Genomic DNA, 18,972 nt, shown 5'->3' on the forward strand with positions numbered 1-18,972 from the left:
ATATAAAAATGAACATTCTAGTTATTTAACATATAATAATATTTTATCAACATGTTCATTTTATTTCAGAATAGACAGTTTTTAGTTTGTTCTTTTCAGCAATTTTATATTAAAATTATTTCCTTATTTTCATAAAAATATCATTCAAGTCAAAATCTGTCATGTCATTTTTACCCTTCACATAAACATAAACTTGTAACTGAAATGTCCATCTTTTCATATATCTCTAGTTATCAACTTTATACATTGGAGGCACCATTTATAACACATAGAGCAGAAATATGGAAATTGGAATTTCACCTTTCACTAAAGCCTTCCTCCATTTCAGCAGCATCAGCTGACGGTATGTCTCCTGGTGACTGCAAATAACAGGGATCATTTGACTTCCCACCACTGCCTGCAACTGCTGCTCCGTGCCTTGAGTCAGCTGTGCTGCCTGACTGGGGCTCCTCCTCATCTTCGTGCCCAGGGTGCTCTATCATCCACATGGCAAGGACGGTGATGTTCTGGGCATCAGCCTCGCCTCGAGCACCTGAACGGGTAGAAAAAAGGTCTAATATTGACTTTGGGCAAAATAATTATTTCTGCTATCAGTTTAAGAGTGCCTGCTATGATGCAACTATAATTAAATCTTGTATTAAAAATCTTATCAAGCTTTATGGCCTCTTAAAAAACATATCGCCCTTAATAAAGATAATGTTTCTCATATCTGCATACACTGATACTTAAAAAGTTACAGTACCTGTGGCTTCCATGGCTTTTGCAATCTGCCGGAGAGAGAACCCCATTTCTAACAAGGGTACTGCAATCGCTGGAGGAGGAGGAGAAGTTGAAAGTCTACTGCTTGGGTCTGACAAGGCTGAAACAAAAGAAAGAGAGGTAAAGTCCTAAATATCACTATATACCACGAGTAAAAAGTGTTCCTTTAGTGACCATAATTCCCAATTTTCTTAATACAGTCCGAATTTAATGAAATGTTAAAGAATTCACTAATTGAATGTGATTAAATTTGATAGAGCTTCTCAAGGTTTTTCTTAAAGATAAACCAGCTATTATGAAATAAACCTGCTGAAAACAATAGTTAATATTTTCTTTTTTAAAAGTTTCCTATTTACAAAAAATTTTTAATTTTACAGAAATTTTAAAGAATAGTACAAAAAATTCTTTTACCCCTGAACAACTGGAGAATAAGTAAAAGACATAATGTTCCATCTTCCCTGAATATACTAATACATCACTCCTACAAATAACAACATTCTCCTGCATAACCACAATGCAACTATCATAGTCAGGAAATTCACAATTATCTTCTAATCCAGATTCTAGTTTCAAGGAAAGTCCTGATTATGTTTTTTACAGCAAAGGATCCTATCCAGGATAATCTTTACATTTAATTTTTCATGTCTCTTCAGCCTCTTTTAATCACTTTGATATTTAGAAGATTCCAGGCCAGTTACAGGGTAGAAAGTCCCTCAATCTGGTATCTGCTATTTCCTCATGACTAGATTCAGGTTGTGCTTTTTGGCAGGAGTATCACAGAACTGATGTTGCCTTCTTACTGCATTCTATTAGATGGTCCATGATTTTATTTTGTCTCATTACTGATGATGTTAACTTTGATTACTTGAGTTAACCTGGTACCTGCCAGGTTTCTCCACTGTAAAGTTAACTCTTTCTTTTCCTTTGTAATTAATAAGTATTTGTGGGGAAGAAACTCTGAGAATATGTAAATATCTTATTCTTCATCAAAGTTTCACTCAGCATTTATTATATTGGGGTTTCCCTGGTGGCTCAGACAGTAAAGAATCCACCTGCAATGGTAGAGACCCAGGTTTGATCCCTGGGTCAGGAAGGTCCCCGGGAGAAGGGAATGACTATCCACTCCAGTATTCTTGCCTGGAAAATCTCATGGACAGAGGAGCCTGGTGGGCTCAGTCCCTGGGGTTGCAAAGAGTTGGACGAGACTGAGTGACTAACACTTCCCCTTTCATTTGTTTACTGGCTGAATTAATTATCATTATGATAGCTGACAAATGATGGTATTTTAAAGTCCACCAGTGCTTTCAGATTCATCAGTTGGTATTCCACTCTAAAGCAAAGCTCCTCCTTTTTCATATGGTTATGGATTCTTATTGCATTCACAACTTATTATCTGTTAGTATAATTATTGTTTTTTATGTCCCAAATCTCCCAGATTTGGCCAGTGGATGCCGTTCCATTCTAATTTCTATGTCCTTCAGGCCTGTGTCCATCATTCTCTGAGTATTTCACCACTTTGTGGCACAAGCCCTTCTACACTCATCTCATACTCAGACCTGAAGTGCCACTTCTCTCAGAAGATCAAGGTTCCTTCTTATAGAGAATAGTATTTAGAAGATAGGATTTTGGCACTAGGTGTGTGTACTGCTATTGAAGCATCACTGCTCCAAGGCTCTCTCAGTGGACAGCTGCCAGTGGAGGCCCTCTTCAACCTACATGGCTCTGACACCTAGTGCCAGACCGTGAGGACACTTCCTCACCCCAGCTGGACTCAAAAGCTCTATGCCAGGCCACTCCACGCACACAAGTTTTTTTCACCCAAATCTGGCTCTGACAACCCACTCTGGTCTACCAAGCTACACACCTCCCTTACCCTGCTGGCATGAATGCCTGCCTAGACTGGTCTCACTTAACCGCTTTTGAATTGGATTAGTAAGGAAGAAGGGAAGGAGGGAAGACTATAATTCTTATTTTTGCTTAGAAAAAAAGTCATTACTGCTACCGTGGTGATAGCCCTGATGTATCTGTTGAAGTTCACCCTCTTGCCATGAAAGATAATAAAGGCTAGATTTACCCTCACCTTAAGCAACTAAAAAAAAAAGACAAAAATTATCAAACAGTCTGCAGATGAATAGGCAGTGTGGGACAGTAATTCCTGAAAGAAGGGAATCAAATGAGGCAAGGTGTAAAACTGCCTTAGCTTACGGCCTGGAAAAAATTTCCAAACCTGCAGATCAGGGAAGGCAAATTCAAGCTAAACTTAGGAGTCTCTCTGAATGGTGGCGACAAAGTACAGATTCAAAGGTGGCTAGAATGAACAGGGTAGGATACCAGATACCAGGGTAGGATACTCTTTTCATCTGTGTGAAAAGAAGAGAGCTACACAGAGAACTCCAGAAATGTGCAGAGGGTCCTCGTCACCTCAAGCCTTCCAGCTAATGCTAATACAACAACTATCCAAAGTCAGGGAAAGAATCACCCAGAAGCAGCAGGCAGAACAAACCTTAGAGCTCACATGAGGTTGAGAAGCATTTGTGTTACAACAAGCCAGAATGAAAAAAAACTTTGTAATAATGAGGCATAAAGCACTGGATAGAATACTAAACAAACTGAAGGTTGTCCTGGTCCCACCTAACAAAGCTTAAAAGGAAGTCTTGAAAGACTCCAATTGTTTTCAAGTTACTTAACTGTATTCTAGAACAAAGTTAAAGTACAATTACCGAAGTACAAAATATCTAGCATTCAACTAGGTAAAATTCACAATGTCTGGTATCCAATAAAAAGTTACCAAACATGCAAAGAATCAAGAAAGCACAATTGAATATGAAGAGACAAATTAGTTACTAGAAACAGACCTATAAATGAGAGAATTGATAAATTAAGTACAACAGATATTAAAACAGATACCATAAACACAGTTGACTCTCATTTGTGGATTCCATTATCTGCCAATAATTTACTCATTAAAATTGATTTATAACTCCAAAATCAATACTCATGGCACTTTCACAGTCATTCACATGCACAGGATGACCAAAAGATTCAGTCTCCTGAGGCATTTACTTCCAGCTAAGGTCACACAAGGTGATGCTGTGTATTCTTGTTTCAGTTTTTCAGACTATAACAAGTATCCTTTTCATGTCATTTAGTGTAACTTTTTTTTTTTTTGCATGTTTTGTGCTTTTTGTTGGCGATTTCATTGTTTAAAATAGCCTCCAAGTATAGTATTGAAATGCTGTCTAGTGTTCCTAAGTGCAAGAAGGCTACAATGTGCCTTATGGAGAAAACACATGTTAAGCTTCACACATGCATGAGTTAATAGTGCTCCTGGCCATGAGTTCAATGCTAACGAATCAACAATACATTATATTAAATATGGTGTCTTTAAATTGAAACACACATAAAATAAGGCTGTATTTTGATCCCTTGACAAGAGTGTGATCAGAAGCTTGCAAAAAACTAGCCCTGTATTTTCACCAGAAATAGTGGTTCCGTTTTTGCTAATTCTGTGTTCACAGAACATAACTGTTCTAATAATGAGAACTGTTATTCCATGTATTCCATAAGGTAGAGGAAAGACAGAGTATGTTAAACAGACATGGAAAATTAAAAAAAATATATATACAAAAACTTCTAGAAATCTACAATATGAAGGGAAAAACACACTGAATTTCCCAAGACCTCTGGGTGCTTCCCTGGTGGCTCTTACGGTAAAGAATCTGCCTGCAATGCAGGAGACCTGGGTTCAATCCCTGGGTCAGAAAGATACCCCGGAGAAGGGAATGGCTAATCACTCAAGGATTCTTGCCTGGAGAATTCCACGGACAGAAGAGCCTGGTGGGCTACAGTCCACAGGGCTGCAAAGAGTCAACATGACTGAGCAACTAACACTTACAATTTCTCTATAAAAAAGGCATAATTCAATCTACGGCTTCAAATCAGAGAAGACAACTCAGTTTGATGAGGAAGATTCCCTTTAATTAAAAGCACTGTTTTACCAGAAAGAAACTCAAAGACTTAGAAAATGAACTTACAGTTGCCAAGAGGAAGGGACAAGTTAAAGAGTTTGGGATGTCACGTACACACTGCTATATTTAAAATGGATAACTAACTTGGAGAACAAGATGGCAGAGGAGTAGGTGGACGTGGAGTGTATCTCTCTACACAGATACATCAGGAATATACCTTCAGACATAGAAGAGCACACAGAACACCAGCTGAAAAGAGATGGGAGTACCTGATCAGCTGAAAAGAATATATAGAACCACGCAAAACTCAGTAGGTTGAAGGAACTAGGGGGGAAAACAGGAGAGTTAGTAGGACTGGATCTGCCCTCAGCGGGTTGGGAAACTGAAGCAGGGGTCCCATACCCACATCAGGGCAATTGTCTGAGTCAGAGAAGAAACATCTAAGGCTGAGAGTGAAACAGCTCATCTGTGGCAGCCTAAATGGAATGAGAATCAGACAGTCCTTGCCTCAGCCATACATAACCAGGACAGGGACGCAGTCCCCTGGAAGGCGTGGAGGCTGGGAGCTGGAGTTTAGGGACTGTGGAGGAATGCCAGGGTGAGGGCTGCTACTGACTGCGGAGAGACGGATTGAGGGGAGGTGAGGGAGGAGACTGTGGTGGGAATTGCCTGTGGAGCAAAGGTGGGCAGGTATGGAAGCAAGGCAATACTGCTGAGTCACGTGTAGGGGATGGAGCCATCACCATAGCCTCTTTCCCCCCTCACGCCAGCAAGGGCAGCTGAGCAACAGAAAAGTTGGCCCATTAAACACCTGACACACTGAACAACAGAGTAGGACCCACCCAGCATGCCCCTTTAAGTGCCTGATGCCCGGAACTAGAGGAGGACCCCACCCAGCATGCCCCTTTAAGTGCCTGATGCCCGGAACTAGAGGAGGACCCCACCCAGCAGGCCCCTTTAAGTGACTGATGCACGCACGGGACTAGAGGAGGACCCCACCCAGCAGGCCCCTTTAAGTGCCTGATGCACGGAACTAGAGGAGGACCCCACCCAGCAGGCCCCTTTAAGTGACTGATGCACGGAACTAGAGGAGGACCCCACCCAGCATGCCCCTTTAAGTGACTGATGCACGGAACTAGAGTAGGACCCACCCAGCATGCCCCTTTAAGTGACTGATGCACGGAACGAGAGTAGGACCCCACCCAGCATGCCCCTTTAAGTGACTGATGCACGGAACTAGAGTAGGACCCACCCAGCAGACCCCTTTAAGTGACTGATGCACGGAACTAGAGTAGGACCCACCCAGCAGACCCCTTTAAGTGACTGATGCACGGAACTAGAGTAGGACCCACCCAGCATGCCCCTTTAAGTGCCTGACATGCCGAACTACAGAGTAGGACCCCAGTCAGAAAGAGAAAGATAAATATCATATTCTGACGCATATATTCAGAATCTAGAAAAATGGTACTGAAGAATTTATTTACAGGGCAGCAGTGGAGAAACAGACATAGAGAATAGACTTATGGACATGGGGAAAGGGGAGGAGAGGGTGAGAAGTATGGAAAGAGTACCATGTAAACTTACATTACCATATGTAAAATAGACAGCCAATGGGAATTTGCTGCATGACTCAGGGAACTCAAACTGGGGCTCTGTAACAACCTAGAGCGGTAGGATGGGGAGGGAGATGGGAGAGGGAGGTTCAAAAAGGAGGGGATATAGGTATACCTATGGCTGCTTCATGTTGAGGTTTGCAGAAAACAACAAAATTCTGTAAAGCAATTATCCTTCAATAAAAAAATAAAGGATAACCAACAAGAATCTATTGTATAGTATATGGAACTCTGCTCAATGCTATGTGGCAGTCTTGATGAGAGAGGGGTTTGGGGGAGAATGGAAACATGTATATGTATGGCTGAGTCCCTTCATTGTTCACCTGAAACTACCACAACATTGTTAATCAGCTATATGCCAATACAAAACAAAAAGTTAAAAAAAAAAATCACTGTTTTAGTGAAGACAAAACACAATGCCCACATAATCAAGTCCCACACATATGGAATGCCAAGGTCTGGGTTTCAAAGTGCATGACAGCACACGCACCTGTGCGGTTGGCTGGCCTTGCTGACTGGGAATCAGGAGAAGTTAAGCTTTGCCTTCTTCCTACTTCATCAGAAGGAGAGGTTGGTAAGGATGATATTGGAGGAGTCTGTGCTCGACGTGTGGGAAGCACAGTGGTAGTTGGGTAACTAGAGAACATTTGCCTTTAAGGAAACAATAAAGGTTAGCATAAAAATCCAATTAGAAAATAATATATACATAACAATCTCCTTATAGAAATATGCAACCTGGAAAAACTACACAAGTTGGCTACAGTTTAACTGGGGAGAGGGAAGATAGACTCTGCAGTTTTAAAAATCATTATCTCATAGGATGCTTTTACCATAAAAGTAGTAATACCTTTTCATTTGTTCAAGCAAAATGAAAGCGACATGACAAGTAGGGAGAATATAGAAATCAGGAAAATAGATTTTTAAAAAATCTCTGCCTTCGTGGCGCTTTCCTTCAATTACAATACTAAGATGACAGGAGTATTTTGGTAGGCATATTGTAGTTAGACAATAAAGAAGACTTTTAAAGATAGATAACTTATAGTTACTTCAGATATATACATTTACTAGCTAGCCATGAAAGTATTCAAATGGATTCAAAGTAATAGTCTATAGGTAAGTTATGGAAACAAAAGATAAGTGCCTAGTCACACAACACAAATGAAAAACAGTATATGAATGTCAACAGTGTGGACGGGTAAAAGCACAGGAGAAGTAACCCCTTTCAGGCTGAGAAGGCAGACACCAGCTAAAGAATAAAGTTCAGGAAGATCCTCACTGACTGACTGCTCTTTAGATTTGCCCAACAGAACTAATGACAACTTTTTAAGCATCAAAAAAGCACTGTCAACCCAGTTAAGTAACTATGATATGATGAGGGCAGCTGTTCCCTGATTTTTCTCATGTTAAATGATGGTAAGCCAGGGGAGACAACTGCAACTCTACTAACACAGTCCCACCCAATATGAGGTAAATGCAGACTAAAAGGAAAGAAGGAGTCACAGGGCTGGTGAATGCCTCTAGGGGCAAGGGAGCATTATTTTACCACTGAATCCCATGCCTATGGAGTTTCAGGGCAACAAAGAGTTACAGTGCTACTGATCCTCTGTTGATGCCTTGAATTCTTAATTGCCAGAAGGATTAAAACACATATTAAAATATCCTATCAATATTCTTTTCCTCCTTTCTCAAACAGAAGTAACTCCTGGAGCTGTGTTACTTAAGAGAGACTAAGAGATAGGCAATGTGTGGGGACTGGCCACTGGTATAGCTACTAGGATTAACACTCCTTCTGCCTAAAAAAACAAGAACAATAATTTTTATTCTGTGGGCTGAAGCTCACTGCATCAGAATCACAGAGACTTAATTCAAACGCAAACTAGGCACCACACTGGACCTACTGAATGTGACTTGCTGGAAGATACAGCCCCAGAGCTTTAGAAAGCCTCCCAGATGGCTCTTGAATACAACAAAATTTTACCATCATTACAATAACAACCACTCTCCTACTCTCTTAAGATGTCAGTCTACACACTGGAAATAATGAGCTGTCAATTAAGGGAAGGGGGGAAAGAAATAAGAAAAGGGAAAATAATCATTCTGCTTCCCTTAATTTCACTTAAGCCCTAGTTAAAAGAGGTCACAAAACAGTCTGTCTCCAAGGATGTTCACGTAAAGGTTTTCATTTGGAAAAGCAAAAAAAAAAAAGAAAGGTTTTCATTTTGTCTAAATCTCTGGCAAACTGAAGCAAAAAAAGAAACAAACATTCTTTGGAATTTACAAGTCCACAAAATAGGTTTGGCTGAAGAAGCATCATCAGACATGCTCTTTCATGTGAAGAGCATATTTGTTTGATCTTTTCAGAAAGAATAAAAGTACACTTAAAGAATTATGCTTAAAAAGAAAATATCTGAGAAAAGAAAATTATTTTCCTGGAGTTATGCTGTTTCTTGAGGCTCTAATATTCAAAACACAGTATATACTTTTAAAGGAAAAAAAAAAAACGATAACCCTATATGCAAAACGGAAAAAGAGACACAGAAATACAGAACAGACTTTTGAACTCTGTGGGAGAATGTGAGGGTGGGATATTTCAAAAGAACAGCATGTATACTATCTATGGTGAAACAGATCACCAGCCCAGGTGGGATGCATGAGACAAGTGCTCGGGCCTGGTGCACTGGGAAGACCCAGAGGAATCGGGTGGAGAGGGAGGTGGGAGGGGGGATCGGGATGGGGAATACGTGTAAATCTATGGCTGATTCATATCAATGTATGACAAAAAAAATAAATAAATAAATAAAAAAAAGAAAGGAAAAAAAAAATTCAAAAGCCTAGCCAAACAAGCAAGCAAACAAACAAACAAACCATTATAAGGAGATAGAGTACTACAGTACCTGATTCTCAGTGGCACTGTTGATTAGATCTGGGACCACCACTAACTGGCGGTGAGGCTTCGGGCAAGTTATTAAACTTCTGAGGGGACATTTTCAACCTCAGTAAAATGAATTTGACTATATGATCTTAGGTTCCCTCTAGCTCTACAATGCCTTGCCATAGTTGGGCACATTCTTCATAAGAAAACAGTCATGTGTCTAGAATCACAGGCATCAATATAGCAGACATTAAAGGTCAACTTCCCTACCTGAGAAGACTAAGGGGCATCACTCCTGGGGACTCAGATGCAGGCACCGTTTCTGTGTCAGTGACTGGAGTCGTGGCAGTTGTGGTGTCCTCCAGTGAGCTGCTCATAAAGGAAGTTGTACTTGAGGCTGATGGGCTGGTGGTAACTGGGGTCTGTGCCTGTTGGGCTTGGTCACTTTCTTCAGCTTGTTGATCAATCTCTATAAACCAAGGTTATAGTTAAGACAGTCGTAAGGATTTTTTTTTTTTAAGTGATAAGGAAATGGGAAACTTTTAATTTGGAAAGTTTCTGATTTATTTCATAAGTATCAATTTCTGTGAAGGATTTACAGAAAAAAATGTTCTTCTATATATACATCCTTATATTCACTATTGTGGGGATTTCCAGGTAGCTCAGTGGTAAAGAATCTGCCTGTCAATGCAGGAGATGCAAGAGACCCAGGTTCGATCCCTGGGTCAGGAAGAGCCCCTGGAGTAGGAAGTGGCAACACACTCCAGTATTCATGCCTGGAAAATTTCATGGACAGAGGAGCCTGACAGGCAACAGTCCATGGTGCCACAAAGAATCAGATACGACTGAACATACATTCATTATTGTCTCGTTATCATAGCCTCTTTGCTGACATTACTTTGCCGAAAAAGGTCCGTCTAGTCAAAGCTATGGCCAGTAGTCATGGATGGATGTGAGAGCTGGACTATAAAGAAAGCTGAGCACCAAAGAACTGATGCTTTTGAAATGTGGTGTTGGAGAAGACTCTTTAGAGTCCCTTGGACTGCAAGGAGATCAAACCAGTTCATCCTAAAGGAAATCAGTCCTGAATAGTCATTGTAAGCAAGCGCTGATGCTGAAGCTGAAGCTCCAATACTTTGGCCACCTGATGCGAAGAGCTGACTCATTGGAAAAGATCCTGATGCTGGGAAAGATTGAAGGCAGGACGAGAAGGGGACAACAGAGGATGAGATGGTTGGATGGCATCACCGACTCAATGGACATGAGTTTGAGCAAGCTCCAGGAGTTGGTGATGGACAGAGAGGCCTGGAATGCTGCAGTCCATGGGGTCACAAAGAGTCAGATACGACTAAGCAACTGAACTGAACTGACTATAGCCTCTACAGACAATAATGTAACAAGCTCTTGTAATTATTCATTTCTTACTTGAGAGAAGGTACTCTTTCACTTATTCTTGCAAGATTTAACCAGAGGTTCTCTAAGAATCATTAAAACTGTGTTTCCTTAGCACTTTGATTTTGATGTCTATCTTTAGTCTTCAAACAACAAAGATGAAGATATGTAAATACAAGAATAAAAACATCGACAGAAACTCCCAAGTTCTAAAAAAGGACAATGCCTCACAAAATAAACTACTCTTAAGGGTTTTTTTTGTTTTGTTTTTGTTTTCTTACATTAAAATGTCTAAGGGCTTACAAAGTATTTGCAATTTTTTCTTATCTGGTAAGGGAACTTACAAATAAACATAATCAAGATAGCAGTTGTTACAAATAGCTAGCTAATTCTATTTGGTTTGTGAAGTGACCAGCTACTTTTCATAATCATGATCTTAACAACTCCTGTTTATATGCACCATACACCTCTCTCTGCCTATTTACTATCTAAGCTAAAGAAGGAAGAAGGGGAATAAGGGAAAATGAAAAAGAAGAGGAAGTGGGAGGGAAGGAGGTAAAAAATAAGGAAGCACCATGAAGGTAGGTGACTTTGTTTTGTTCACTGTTGACTCCCCAAAATCTAGAAGGGTACCTAGCACACTGTAGGTACTCAATAAATATTTACTGAATGAATTTCATTTTTATTCTCAGAACTCTTATTACCACCAAAGGTGAGGATAAAAGATAAACAAGGATTTTTACACATAATATATAGCCTATGAAAGTAGAACTTTTAGAAAGTCCTTTAAAATATCTTTTTAAGTTATCAGAATAATAAATATATATATATATATACTGAATCAGATCAATAAATACATGAGTACCTTTTGTGGCATGAGCTAAATTTCAGTTTTACAAAATGTAATAATTATTAAGTTCCAATACTTCCATAAGTTAAAAATAAAAAAATTACAGGTATAGGCACACCTCGCAGATACTGGGGGTTTGGTTCCAGATCACTGCAATAAAGCAAATATTGCAATAAAGCGACTTTTTGACTTCCCAGTGCAGAAAAAATTATGTTTACACTATAGTCTATTGAGTGTGCAACAGCATTATGTCTAAAAAACAAAAACCAATGTACATATCTTAACTAAAAGAATACTTCATTGTTAAAAAATGCTAACCATCATCTAAGCCTTCAGCAAGTTACAGTAGCAACATCAAATATCACTGATCACAGATCACCATAAGAAATACAATAATGACGAAAAAGTCTGAAATGCTGTGAAAATTACCAAAATGTGACAGAGACACAAAGCAAGCAAATGCTGTTGGAAAATGGCACTGAAAGACTTGCATAACCCAGAGTTGTCACAAATCTTCAATGTGTAAAAATGCAGCATCTGCAAAGTGCAATAAAAAGAGGTATGCCTGTAGACAGACAGTTATTAATATAAAGAAACAGAAAGGAACTGTCTGCCTTGCAAAGGAAAAAACACTGTGAAAACTTTTTTAGGCAAAAAAATTTATAAATCACTTACAGAATATATCACTTCTGACAATTATGAGTAACGTCAACAGCACAAAGCAAAAATTTTTTAAAAATCAGATAACTTACCTTGCTTAATTTTGCCCCCAAATTGGTCTTCCAAAAGCCCATGGACCACTAATTTATAGATCATGGCTTGAGCTCGTTCCAGATCTGCTAATCCCAGTGCTCTCTTTATGGGTGACCGCATGACTGCGCGCTTCACCATGTGGCGCATCAGAAACTGCAGTGCTGCGCGCATCTCCACGTCTTCATGAACAACTGGAGAGCTCGCACAGTCTGAGTTGTGGCCATTTTCAGCCAGAACTTTTGGTATCAGCAACAGCTCAGCATATTTACTGCAGCCAAGAAGAGCGCTGAGTGACTTCATAGCACCGAGGTAGAGATAGGACAGCTGGACCGCTCTGATTTCTGACTGGGCTATGTCATGGTTTTTGGACACATGCTCGTGATTTTTTCTTTTTCCTTCTGTTATCTGATGTTGGGATTCCGCACCTGGCACTGCTGAATCTAAAGAAAATGAAGCTATTTCGTTTTCTGATTTGGAGCTTGTGGTAGCCTTAACATCATCAGATGTTAAGCCTGTTCGTGTATCTAAAGCAGATTCACTCTCAATTTTCTGTTCAACATCCCCTTTCTCCTCAGATTCATGTCGGTGTTTCTTTTCATGTCGCTTGGTGCTCTGTTTGCCCATGTCTTCATGAATGCCAGTCAGATATGTGAGGTCCAGCAACACAGAAGCTGTCAGGCCTCGAAATCGTGCCACGTCAAAAGGAAGTGGTTCACAGGGTTCCAGATTATACAATGGAGTATCACTAGGCGACCAAAAAGTTGGGAAGCTTTAATAAAGATCAGAATGACACAGGAAGAAGCAAGTGAGGGATAGACAAGAGGAAGGTATAGAAAATAATGTAGACAAAATAAGATGTATCAAAATAGAGAACAAATTACACAAACTAGAGAACTCATTACAAACAGAAAAATGAATCTATTATGAGAAAAATGGGAAGATGTGATGTTAAACGCAAAAGCAATGAGATTTTCCTGCGCCTTCAAATATGAATATTCATTATTATATGACATAAGCCAGGGACTAGCAAAATTTCTATAAAGAGCCAAATAGTAAATATTTTAGGACTTGGAGGCCACATGGTCTCTGTTACAACTTTTCAACCCTGACATCATTGTGCGAAAGCAGTCACTGATGTACCTGAATGAATGCTTGTGGCTAGTTAACTTTAACAGAAGCTGGGCCAGGTGTGGTTTGCCAATCCCTAATGTAAGCTGTTCAGAAAGTTTGTACAATAAATCTAGCTTATTATATGGGTAATGGCCATTTATAACCTATTCCAGATTAAGACTTTGATTCATTCAGAGAAATTACCTTGTAGTCTTCAATAAGTGCTTTCAATTTTAAGCGAAAAGATGACTACATATTTCCTAATATCCAGCAAGAATTTCCAAACGTTTCAACATGCTATAACCATTAATAAAGAACTGGAATAGAAAGCTTTAGCAAGTATACAAAGTCTGGTGGCATACATTTGTTCTATTAACCTAAGTTTTGGTTCCAGCTTAACCTACTCTTATTTTCTCTTTGGGTCATTTTTCTTATTAATATTTGTTTTAATTTAATCATTTTGCTTTATTGTATGCATCTTAGTAAGGCATCATAAATCCTTTCCAAAACAAGGCAAAGAATTAAAGAAAAGGTAGATACTTTCACAAATAAAATTTTCATTGTTTTCTTAGCTTGGAGTCCATTAATTCCTGAAATTGTGTGTAAACTCACATGTGTTTATTTTTCAGCTGAGAGGGTCCATAGCTATCATTATATAACAGTACCACCTCCAAAAAATAGTGAAGAACCATTGTTTTTGATATTGTCCCATGTCATATTAACAATGGAATCACTTTAAGCAGTATAATGAACAGTTACATAATATCATCAATAAATCTGTGTTTTCAAATGATACAGTTACGTAATCATTAGTTAAGTGAGTCCCCTTATTGACTGAAATACTTAACATACTTCCCTTTAAACATATGAAGCTTCTATTTCACACAAATTCTACCTGATTCCAAACGCATCTAAATGCTTTTAATAAGCACACAGTTTGTGCCAAATAAACATAATTTTCATACCTATCAAAAATGTTGCACACTGAAGGTATAGAAATATATGCTTTAAAAAAAAGCAAGAGTATTTTAAAATAACAGATAATATAAAACCTAATTTTAGTCACTCAAATGTTCCCATCCTACATTCAAAGCCTTCCTATATAAAATGGAACTAAGAGATCTGCTGTCTGGCTTTTTTTCTGCCCCAATGTGTAATGGAAATGATTAGCAGGAAGTTAAATGAAAAATAGACAGAAGGATCCTACTTAATCTAAACTACTGAGCTTACCATTTTTTTTTCCACAAAACAAAGTAAAAACTATATATTTTACAAACTACTAGTATTCCAAGGAACACAAGTTTGGGAAATACCCCTTTAGGAAATCAATAGTACTCATACCCAGACGTACGAAAAATATTATTTTAAAAAGTTAATTGGCAGCTCACCTAAAATACATAATTACTCACTGTCCATAGGCAATAGCACATTTCACCAATAAATACTCATTTGCTAACAGTGTAACTCAACAAATCATACCTGATGGTAATTTCTGCTTCATCCCATTGGACTTTGGCAGACGTGCTGCCCTCTTTGACCACTCCCAGCAGCGTGGCATGGCGCCCAGTTTGCTTGTGAACACACCGACCTCCAACTCTAAGACCAGCATCAACTCCTCCTATCACCGCCAGCACAGGCCACACCTCTATGCAAAGGGTCCTCAGCTGCGGCTCTGACAGGTCAGCAAGGCCATGCCTACTGTGTTTACTTTTCTCTTCCTCTTTGTTCTCCTTTTCTTCTCTCATTTCATTTTCCTCTCGGCTTTGAACTGAACGGCTTTTCTTTAGCTTCTGACCTGATTCTTTAATACATATCTTAATTTTGTGTAGCCTTTCCATCATTTTTTTGTTAATGCAGTAAGTCCAACGGTCTGTTCGATGAAGGATACGAATAAGCTGAATAGTGGCCTCTGCCAGCACTGCAGCTACTGGACTACAAATAGGATCTCCTGGAAGGAGGTCTCGTGGTGTGCCACGCATCTGCATATCACAAATTTTCACCTATAAAAGAAAAGAGGGTGGCAAATGTGTGGTTATTAATCGTTATCCTCAACTATTAATTCTGTAAATCACAAAACTATAAATCTAGCACATGTAATCCCATGTGGAACTAGTATTTGGTCTCCTGATATATGTGTGCTGTACTACTGGCCCTCAATAAGGAGTGAGCAAGTACTACAGCTCTACTAAAGTGAGGAGCAGTACGGTCCTGAGAAATAAGCTACCCTGTCATTTAAACCTTCTGCAGCCCGTGAGCAGGAGTGCTGTTGTGGTCACTCAAAAGACAGGTACAGACCAAGGTGTATGTGATTCTATTTGCTGTGCTGTGCTTATTCGCTCAGGCATGTCCAACTCTTTGTGACCCCATGGACTGTAGCCCACAAGGCTCCTCTGTCCGTGGGGATTCTTCAGGCAAGAATACTGGGGTGGGTTGCCATGCCCTCCTCCAGGTGATCTTCTTAACCCAGGGATCGAACCCAGGTCTCCCGCATTGCAGGCGGATTCTTTACTGTCTGAGCTATCAGGGAAGCCTTAGTCCCTACTCCAAAAGTCATGACTTCACTCTAATCCTTAAGACTCCAGAATAATAATGAGTCCTGGGACCATCTCATATTGTTTCAGAGGCACAAAGATCAACTCACAAGGCTATAAAATTGGTCACACATTTCTAATAAGACATAGAGGTTAAAAGAAGAGAAAGACTTGGGTTCAAATCTTAACTTTGTGTAATCTGCAGAAATTATTTAATCTCTCTAAACCTCAGCTTTTTCATCTGGAAAAAAAAAAAAAACCCTGACACTAATACCTATATCTATCTCAAAGATTAAATTAGACTATGCACATCAAGTGCTTATCAGCACTTTGCTGCGTGCCGGACACACAGTAAATATTAAAAAAAAAGTAACTATTATTAGTATTGTTTCTATCAGATTCTGAAGTCACACAACGCTTCTGGGTAGAATAAACTGATTGATATAAAACATACCTAAGGTTAAATTAATTCCTTCAAGCTTCATGGATGTTAGGGAGCAATAAGCCATCATTCTAACCAAAACATACTAAGAACCTACTCTGGGCTGCAAGAATATCACCAGGGAAATGGATAAAAAGCAGGTACTGGGGTGCCTGTTTATTTCATTTCTAATTCAGTTATGTTGGCCACCTGGTTCAAGAAGCAGTTCCACTATCTCATGAGTAGCTAGCTTGAAATTATACCTCCTTGAAAATTTTTAAAAATATATTTAAAAGGCCAGAATAAATGATAACTTTCATGGTTAGAATTTACCAAATCTACCATTTTCATCACAGATGTATGATATGTGAGATAGCTTGACAACTTCCTACTAAAAAATAACTAAAATTCTGGAGACCAGACCTAGGCTATACTACATCCTCAAGTAAAAGGATAGGGTAGAAAACAAATCAATCCTCACAGCGAGACCATGAAGAAGTTTCTCTCTGCGTGGGTTTTAGATTAGGAGGAAAAAAAGTTTTAGTGAGAGGGTATCACTTTAATACTGTTCTAAGGACTTAGGGTTCAAATTTCCGCCATCTACAGGGTATGAAAACCCTCAGTGGAATGAATGAAAAGCAGCTTCCCCATCATAACTGAAACTTCCATTATTCACAGAATAGTATCTGTCTATACTGAGGTTATTTTTAGATTCCTCTCTCATAGGTACAACTGCCAATGAGCCAGATTATCCCTAAACTATTTCCTGTAATTCCTGTAATTCCATATATGTTTGAAAGTTGACTCACTATATTCAAATTATCAGAATATCAAAAGAATCCCTTAAAAAAGAGTAAAGGTAATTTTAAAAAATAATCTAACCTTCTTCTGGAAGCGTAAATTTACCTGAGAAGGTACTTCTAATGGTAGAAATAGCTTCTTGAACCTATAAACTCTGTATGATGTTAACAAATATTAATAAAAAATAACAAATATTCTTCATGCTTAATATGAAGGTCTGAGGTTTCATTACCTTTTCCCCTGGGTTGCTACTATAGAACATTACACATGGGTACAACTCTGCTGCATCCACGTCTTCAAAAGCTAATTTGGGTTCCTATAGTGTGACACGGGTGATAGGAAAAAAAGGAAACAAAAATATGTTTTAAAATTGATAATATCCAATACATATTAAGATTCAAAGATCTTACGAGACATAGTAAGTTACTAGATTCAAATCTCAATTATCCTTGCTAACCAAGGAAATTCCACATATAATAAATGATCTTAATTTGATCCTGTTACAACTGTCTTATTTAGATTTTACTATTGTCTTTTTCCTTTTTTTTGGTGCTGATAAATATTATAAGAACCAAAAGGATTAGAGAAAAAGCAGAGAAGAGCAAATAACCTGTAAACTGAATAGCTAGCACTGAGTCAAGTAAAAAGAAAAACTCTACAACATAAATCACAGCAAGATCTTTTTTGGTCCAATTCCTAGATTAATGAAAATAAAATAAACAAATGGGACCTAATTAAACTTAAAAGTTTTTCCACAGTAAAGGAAACCATAAACAAGACAAAAAGACAGCCCTGAGAAGGGGAGAAAATATTTGCAAATGAAGCAACTGACAAAGGATTAGTCTCCGAAATATATAAACAGTGCATGCAGCTCAATATCAAAAATAAATAAATAAATAAATGGGCAGAAGCAATCTGGCATTCTGTGATGACCTGGAGGGATAGGGTGGGGAGAGAGAAGGGAGGGGATGTATGTATAATTATGACTCATTCACATTGTATGTCAGAAACCAACACAACATTGTAAAAATTAAAAAAAAAAAAAAAAAAAAGAGTTCGGGGGGGGGGGGGGGAGGAAAATGGGCAGAAGACCTAAATAGACATTTCTCCAAGGAAGACATACAGATAACCAACAAACACATGAAAAGATGCCCAACATCACTAACTATTAAAGAAACACAAATCAAAACTACTATGAGGTATCACCTCACACTGGTCAGAATAGCCATCATCAAAAATCTACAAACAACAAATCCTGGAACCTGAGGGACAGGACGGGGTGGGAGACGGAAGGGAGGTTCAAGAAGAAGAGGACATACATATACTTATGGCTGATTCATGTTGATATCTGACAAAAACCAACACAACATTGTAAAGCAATTATCCTCCAATTAAAAATAAGAAAAAAGAATACATGAGAAAGCTGAGACCCTGGGGGAAAAAAAAATGCTAGAGAGGGTATAGAGAAAAGGGAACCTCTTACACTGCTAGTGTGAATATAAACTGATACAGCCACTGTAGAGAACAGTGTGGAGGTTCCTTGAAAAACTAAACCTGGAACTACTATATGACCCAGCAATCCCACTATCAGGCATATACCCAGTGTTATGGGGGTTCCTCTATGGGTTACTTTCCTTCAAATTTATGGCTTTGTTATTCTTTCTGCTTATGATCTTAAAAGTAAACATTTTAAACAAACAAAAAGACACATGAACCCCAATGTTCACTGCAGCACTATGTCCAATAGCCAGGACACGGCAGTAACTTAAATGTCCATCAACAGAAGAATGGATAAAGAAGATGTGGTACATACATATGAAATATTACTTGGCCATTAAAAAAAAAGCATGAAATAAGGTAATTTGCAGAGATATCGATGGACCTAGAGACTGTCATAAAGAA

At 38.7% G+C, this 18,972-nt stretch overlaps 1 protein-coding gene across 13 annotated transcripts in view; it reads right to left on the reverse strand.

The window, feature by feature from the left end:
• HERC1 (HECT and RLD domain containing E3 ubiquitin protein ligase family member 1) overlaps positions 1–18,972 on the reverse strand; it is a 203,953-nt gene that overhangs the window by 50,547 nt on the left and 134,434 nt on the right. For 11 of the 13 annotated variants that reach the window (XM_043918891.1, XM_043918892.1, XM_043918894.1 and 8 more), the window contains 7 exons: positions 17,303–17,386; positions 14,797–15,317; positions 12,207–12,976; positions 9,483–9,681; positions 6,831–6,991; positions 743–859; positions 301–532 (listed from right to left, as the gene is read on the reverse strand). In XM_043918891.1, coding sequence (XP_043774826.1) covers positions 301–532; positions 743–859; positions 6,831–6,991; positions 9,483–9,681; positions 12,207–12,976; positions 14,797–15,317; positions 17,303–17,386 — 2,084 coding nt within the window. The remainder of the gene's footprint in view (positions 1–300; positions 533–742; positions 860–6,830; positions 6,992–9,482; positions 9,682–12,206; positions 12,977–14,796; positions 15,318–17,302; positions 17,387–18,972) is intronic. The other 2 variants (XM_043918896.1, XM_043918893.1) reach the window with 1 other exon arrangement.

The sequence above is a fragment of the Cervus elaphus genome, chromosome 12 (genome assembly GCF_910594005.1).
Source record: "Cervus elaphus chromosome 12, mCerEla1.1, whole genome shotgun sequence".
Taxonomy (NCBI): domain Eukaryota; kingdom Metazoa; phylum Chordata; class Mammalia; order Artiodactyla; family Cervidae; genus Cervus; species Cervus elaphus.